General features: G+C 46.6%; 1 protein-coding gene across 4 annotated transcripts in view; it reads right to left on the bottom strand.

Moving 5' to 3' along the window:
- Nucleotides 1–2448: 2448 nt before the first annotated feature.
- Nucleotides 2449–7392, bottom strand: part of CLUAP1 (clusterin associated protein 1) — a 37439-nt gene continuing 32495 nt past the window's right edge. For 2 of the 4 annotated variants that reach the window (XM_055341344.1, XM_055341346.1), the window contains 3 exons: nucleotides 7072–7127; nucleotides 6756–6812; nucleotides 2449–3534 (listed from right to left, as the gene is read on the bottom strand). In XM_055341344.1, the coding sequence (XP_055197319.1) occupies nucleotides 3388–3534; nucleotides 6756–6812; nucleotides 7072–7127 (260 nt within the window). In that variant the 3' untranslated portion in view covers nucleotides 2449–3387. The remainder of the gene's footprint in view (nucleotides 3535–6755; nucleotides 6813–7071; nucleotides 7128–7392) is intronic. The other 2 variants (XM_055341345.1, XM_055341347.1) reach the window with 1 other exon arrangement.

Genomic DNA, 7392 nt, shown 5'->3' with positions numbered 1-7392 from the left:
CCAGCTAAAAAGTCATCTGAACACTCATCAACACTCACTGTGTTCACTTCAAATTCTAACATCTCTTCACATTCACTGGCTATCTGACTGCTCTTGGCTAAGGTCATCGGAGATTTCCTAACTGACAATTTCAGTGCCCTCTGTCTCAAGCTTATTTACAAGGATTTAGACTTACTCATCTTTCCCTTCTTTGGAGATTCTCCTCTGCCTTGGCTTCCATAACATAACTGTCCAGTCCTCCACTGGACAGTCCTCTCGTTACCTCCAGTCCTTCTCGTTACCCCTCTTCAATACTCTTTGGAAAATAAAAAATTTTTTTTTCCTAATCATTAAAATACAGTCACTTTAGAAAATACTTTCCCAGTCTCTTTTTCTGGCTCCTTGTGGCCTTTGCCCATGAGACACAGGCATTTCTCAGGCTCCCAACCTTGGCTCTCTTTCCATCCCATGTGTTCTCCCCCAAGGAATCTCACAGGAAAATAATCCTCAAACCTGTCTCCAGCCCTTACCCTTTTCCTGTCTATATATTTATCTTTTGAGAATTTCATTTCATCAAAATAACATTCATAGTAATACACATAGTTTAAAAAGCCAAAAATTATTTGGTGTATATTGGAAAACAGCAGTCTCCTGTCTTGTCCCTCCCCTTCCCAAATACCCCTACTCCCCAAACTAAATGTCTGACGTGTACTATTTCTTGTTTTGTCATCTTAGAGATTATCTCTTGACTTCTAAGTGGGAAAGGACCCTTGGATGTACATCAGCTAACATCCCCACTTTTTGTTTCTCCATCCTCTCAACAGAGAGCATGATTTTTGTTCAAACCATTAGTCTCCATCTTATGCCTTTATTAGTATTGATCACTCCTGAGCCACTCTCCTGTTCTTTTTAGAATAGTGCATCTTTTAAAAACTTAGTTTTCTATGTCACTATTGCTTAATTCTTCCCAGACTGCCCAGCAGAGGGGTAGAGGTCTACGGTCAAACACTGTGTCTCAGACACACAGGTTTCCCATCAGGTACATGTTTGTGTTATGAGCTCCCTTCCTGACTTCGGTGTCCTCCTGTTCCAGTCACATTCTCATCACAAGGGCTTCTGCTCTGGGCACGTTTAGTTCCTTTCCAATTCTGCCAGTCATGGATTCTAGCACCTGAGTCTCCTGGGCCCATCTGACAGCTAGGATACGGATGCAGTGGGTCCTCCCAGATGACGGACACTGATATTATAGTTTACAACGCTAGTGAAAGAGCACTTGCAGGTCTTCTTCTGTCCCAGCTAAAAGGGAAACAGTTCCTCACACTGCCCATTGGAAGTCCCTGGACTTTGTTCTCACAGCTGCCACCAATAAAAATTAAGGACTTGAAAAATTCCTCTACATTTTCTGTCAATATATATGTTGTAAAGCATTTTAAGAGGTCCTTTAATTATATAGTTAAAAACAACAGCAACCGTCGAAAATGATCTAAATACTGGTTTTTCACTGACCTAATCACACAGTCTTATCTGGGGCTCTGATGCTTGGCCAAAGCCAGTGGCAAGAGGTCATACGGCACTTGGCACACTCAACCGTTGGGTCTGTTACAGTGACAGACATACATTCATAACTACGATCAGGTTCTTGAAGCTCCTTGGTTGAAAGAAGCTGCTCTAGGAAGGAGGTGCCATTCCACAGTGACTGCCCCAAGTCAGTTAACTAAAGCATCGAGGGATGAAGGATGATGGAGAAAGAGGTGAAACAATAAATGGCCCATCGCACGGGCACCTGTGTATGTGTGTAGGGGTGGCCTGCTGCGTGGGCCACACTCTCATGTTAATGCTCATTAGTAGAAAATTATCACACAGGATCCCTGGGTGGCGCAGCAGTTTGGTGCCTGCCTTTGGCCCGGAGCGCGATCCTGGAGACCCGGGATCGAATCCCAAGTCGGGCTCCCTGCATGGAGCCTGCTTCTCCCTCTGCCTGTGTCTCTGCCTCTCTCTCTCTGTGTGCGTGACTATCATGAATAAATAAATAAAACCTTAAAAAAAAAAAAGAAAATTATCACACGAGGAAAAGAAAAATACATTTTTTTGTTTTGATTTGGTTTTGTTTTTCAAAATATAAGGCAGGTCAGACTCAGGGAAACCAAAACTAGAACATCCAAGAAGACACAGTGACTTGCACCTCAGAAGCCACAGCATCTGAGGGGGTTGGCATGGCTCCCGACACTCCCATTCCCTTTTTAGCTCATTTCAATGATGACACATCTCAATCGCTGGTGAATTAACTTAATGCTGAATGTTTAAAAAAGAGGGTAATCTATGTAGAAGTTAGGAAAAGACAGAGAAAAAAGCAAAGATGATAGAAATAATTGTCACATTGTCTCCTAACAATTTATATGCTACCATAGTAACAGGTAAACTTCTCCTAAGTATTTATGTTATAGGTGCAAATAAACAATATAATTACACTTTAAAGTAAAACTTATTTAATAACATAAAAACATGGAATAAAACACATTTATTACGAGTTAAATAACTTCAGAAATCTTCTGACTTCTATAACTGAAAAATAAATGAAAACTGCTCCGTGTTTTCCATATCAGAAAAACAAAACAACTGCACCTGTCACTTCTCATTTCACATCAGGGAAATTATTCTAATGCTCTTCAACCTAATGCAATCCTGGTTCATTTTTTTAGAGTCAGAAACACAAGTGTGTACCAACACTTCAGTAATTTGCTTTCCTAAGGAGGAATGTCACCCTTCTGAAAGAAAATGAGTATTTATATTCTGGAGCATCTCTCTGTTGCCTGATTTTTAATCAAAGTGGGTTTTCATTTAACTTAGCTAACTTTCATTTAGAACATTTTAGTAAAATACAGTTAAAGCTTGGTATTGTGAACATATAGAAGAAAATAAGACAACGAAATGAAAGCTAGAATTAAAAGCCAGTGTACAGTAAATGTTCGAAATCCTACAGGTGAGGAGGAGTCAAATGCTCCCCCACAATTTCTAAACGGGCCCTAGTGCCCAGCCCATGTCCTTCACCCCGACTCTTAGAGGAAAACATGTCCCAACAACAATCAAAACCTGATGGTGCTCTTAGTTCTCCTCAGGTCTGTGCCCCACACATGTGCATCTCTAAGAACATACACATTACCCAAGTTTCAGGAGATAAATAAGGCAAAAAAACAAAAACAAAAAACCCACATCCTCTTTGGGGCTTGCTTTAGTTCTTGGTGAAGCTCTGTGGAATAGCACAGAGGAGGCTAGAGAAGAATTAGCTGTTGCTTCATTAACAAGTCCAGCTGGTTTAGTGAACAAGATAGATTTCCTTCCTAACCTTCCAATTCCCGTTTACCTATAGATCTGAGGGATTTAATCAATCTGGTCCCTTGGGCAAGAAGGTCAGAAGTCATTGTCGCTTTCATCCAGGGGCTCAGGCTTCCGGACCCTTTGACTGGGCTTAGCTGGTGAGAGAGCAACACTCTCATCTTCCAAATCATCGTCTTCTTCATCACCCTCCATGTCAATCTCACTGTCCTCAGAGTCCTCCTGTAGGAAGACCACAAAGACAACTGAGGACCTGCCTCATACCCACAGCTTGTGAACTGAGACCCTTGTTCACCAGCAGTAACTAGCAACGTCCTCATGTGAAGGGAGAGCTGGGCGGAGCAGCAGTCAAGCTGTGGGGGCATGAGAAGGGGACCCATGACTGATACTGCCAGCGGAAATATCATAAATGGATCAGCTAACCAGTGACCTTCGGACACCAGTGTGCAGCCATGCTTGGTGCTACGGGGCTGGCTTTCCCAGGGAGGTCTCAGCAAAACCACTGGATCTGCACCAAAGCTCACCTGCCACTGCTCTGCCCCTGGGGCCCAGACATCCACCAGGGGACAGCAAAGAGGACGGTTGGGTGTTTTTGTTTGTTTTTTTGCATTGTATCAGATAGGGGATGGAAAGCCACACAGGAAATGGGCATAAGGAGCAAAGTAAAAGGAACAGCCTCTCCATCACCTAGATCTAGGGAGACCAACTCGGCTAGGTTTTAAAGTGCAAGTTCTGTGTCTCAAGTAAACCAAGATGGCTAGCCATTCTAGCTAGATCATTCCTACCAGCATATATACATACTGCAATTTCCTTCTTAAAAATACAAAACCAGGGCAGCCCAGTTGGCTCAGCGGTTCAGCGCCACCTTCGGTCACAGCATGATCCTAGAGACCCGGGATTGAGTCCCACACTGGGCTCCCTGCATGGGGCCTGCTTCTCCCTCTGCCTGTGTCTCTGCCTCTCTCTGTCTCTCATGAATAGATACATAAAATCTTTAAACAAACAAACAAACAAACAAACAAAACCCCCAAAGTTAATCCCACCTTCCTCCCCAGCTGCTCTGCCCTGGTCCTCTACCTTCTAACAGTGAAACTCCCTGAAGGAGTTTTGATCCCACTCTCCTGCCAGTTGCCCTCTCACTGCCTCCTCAACACACTCAGCAGGGTGAAGGCCAGCTCTCATAGTGATGCAAACATTCAATGGATTCAAACCCAATGGGTGAGTTCCATGTGCCTTGTGACCCCCAAGCTGCATCCAGCACAGGCAGCTCCTTCCTTGAAAGCCACTCTGCCCTAGTGCACCCTTCTCTCCTGGTGCCCGCCCCACCTCACCCCAACATCTTCAAAGTCTTGCCCCCACATGCTCCATCTCCTTGACCCTGCAACACAGCTTAGTTCGGAGCCTTGGGCCTCCTCTCTTCTTCCTACTCTGACCCTCACACAATCACACGTTGTGTCAGTGTGGCCTGAGGACCACCTAAATACCATTGTATTTAGGTGGGCTTCAACTCCAGTGCAGACCTGACCAAATTCAACTCCAGCGCAGACCTGACCCTTGCATTCCAGACTTGAACTCCAACTGGCTACTTAACCCTAGCATGTGGATGGCCGGCAGGCAACGCATGTGTAGAGAGTCCAAAACCAAAGTCCTGTTCTGCTCTTCAAGCCCTCCTCAGGCCTGCCCCATCTCGGGGAAATGCAAAAACTCTCTGTACGCTATTAGCCCACCACAACCCAAGTGACGCATCCCTCGTTTCTCTCTCCAATACCCTAAGTCCAATTAACAAAACTTCATGGTTCTGACCTTGGAAACACCCAGAATCTGACTACTTAACACCTGTGCTGCCACTACCTCAGTGGTGCTGAGCCGCCAGCACCTCCAGACTATGGCAAACACCTGACTGGGGTCTCTCGAACACCCGTTAGCTCTGGGCACTGCTGGGCTCACGATTTCTGGGCCCTCCCAGGGTACTCACAGAGAATCCCAGGTCATCATGTCCTGCAAAGTTCTGCACAGCCCCTGCTGCCTTTTGCTGCTCCTACCCTCAGCCCACTCCGTCCCAGTCATGCCACCATCTCTAGGCCTCCAATGCAGGAACCCCATTCCCTGTGCCTCAGATGCCCCTCCCTGCACCACGTCCCTCCTCCCATTCAGGCCTCTGCCTGTCACCTGATCTGAGAGACATTCCCTGAGGGTTCAAAATATACCAATCACCCCCTTCAACCATGTCACTCTGTTCCCTGAACAGCTTTTTCTTCTTGCCACTATGACCCAATGTATCTGCTTAATTACGCATTATCCATAATCTGTGACCACACCTCACATAACAGGTACTCCGGACGTATCTTCAAGGAGATGCGTGAGCCCCTGATGGACAAGCCGTGTGCCTGGGGAGAGCGTGGAGGCAGCTCCCAGAAACAAACAAGCAACACGAGGCATGGGGAGATGGAAGCTGCGGCTCAGGCATTCGCTCTAAGAGAAAGCTATGCACATGACCAAACAGATGGTAGGATGAGGCACCAGACGGTGCTGTCCAGGCATGCCCAGCACCCCCACCAGACTTCTTAGTCCTGCCTCGAATGTGTAAGATTGATGGACAGAAGCTACTTAACCATCCAGCCCTGTTAAAAAATGTTCGAGATGGTTTCTCTGCTTCTCTAAGGCTACCTTCTGTGATTTCAAGGCTCAATCTTCTCTGTGCATCTTGGCCAACAAACCTGAGTGACCTCTCCCTCCGTGGATTTTGGTTACAATATATACTGTTGGCACTAAATAAAGGGATCTTGTCAAGACGGTCAGGCTCCTGTTCTGTCCCTGTGCAGGCACTAGTCCCACACTCCAGACATATGCGGTAACTGACCTGATGAGGAGCTCTATGGTCTGTGGGCCCCATCACCCTTTCCCTCCGGGGCCTCACAGGCTTGCTGGAGACCGCCACAAGGAAGACAGACCCAGGGTGACCGACGTGGCAGCCCCAGCAGCAGGGCCCCATTCTGGTGAGTCTCCCAATCAGTATTTCCTCAGGGATGCTCAAGTTGCCAGCAGCCTGATGTCGCAGCCTCCTGTCCTACCTCTCTTGAGGCCCGTATCTCAAGAGAGCCTCCTTTTCCTGTTCCCTCCCCAGAGAGGACCTGAACAGAGGGCCCTCAGCAGACTCCCTTCTTTTCCAGGCTACACTCCAAGGCCTGACAACCTTCCTCGTCTCTTGGTTCAGTGCTCACCCCTCCTCCCCTGCATGGGCATCTCTAGGCAACTGTGCAGTTCACTGTGGATCCTCTGCACCTGGCTCTTGCCCAGGACACACAGGCATCACTGTTGGGGAAGGCTTTCCAGTGGCTCTGAGCTGGCTCTCTCTCCCTCCCTCCCTCCCTCTCTCTCTCATACACACACACACACACACACACACACACACACACACACACACGATGAAAAAGAAAACCAACCTGCTTCTTGGAGCTGGAAGTCTTGCATTTACCTAAGAGAGCTGGTGCTGCTTCCATCTTTGGAAAGCAAGAATGGAAAGAACAGTGAGAAGGAAAAAAGCGGGGGGAGGGCAAGCACATTCATTTGAAAAGAAAAGAGTCATCAACAAGCAGAGCAGAGTCCAGCTCCTCGGGAGGCCGAACTCTGGCGCAAACCCGGCAGCAGGCTGGGCTGCAAGGCAGGAGCTCGTACTCAGCTTGTCGGCTCAGTGAGTCTACAAGGCCAGCCCGGGACTGGGAATAACAGAGCTGCTAAAGGGAACTGCCTGGGACTCACATCGTCGTCAGAGTCTCCACCCTGCATGGTGCCCACGATGCGCTTGCCAGGTCTTCCTGAGGAGAACCAAAGCATGAAGAAATTATGAAAATCTTATTTTTTTAAAAAAAAAAAAGGTAAGGAAAGGCATTCAAGATTTGTTTTCCTTTAGAAAACTGGGAAAACATAAGAACCACACTAAAAAATTTACTTAAGTAGCACCCAAATAATCAAAACTGCCAATGAAAAGTAATGGATTTTTTGCATTTCCACTTTGAAAAAAAAGAAAAAGGGCAATAAAACATGATCATGGTGCAGAAATCAGAAAACTAAACACGCATC

Source organism: Nyctereutes procyonoides, unplaced genomic scaffold (genome assembly GCF_905146905.1).
Source record: "Nyctereutes procyonoides isolate TBG_1078 unplaced genomic scaffold, NYPRO_anot_genome, whole genome shotgun sequence".
In the NCBI taxonomy this organism is placed as follows: Eukaryota; Metazoa; Chordata; class Mammalia; order Carnivora; family Canidae; genus Nyctereutes; species Nyctereutes procyonoides.
This window is presented reverse-complemented; position numbering and strand designations above follow the sequence as displayed.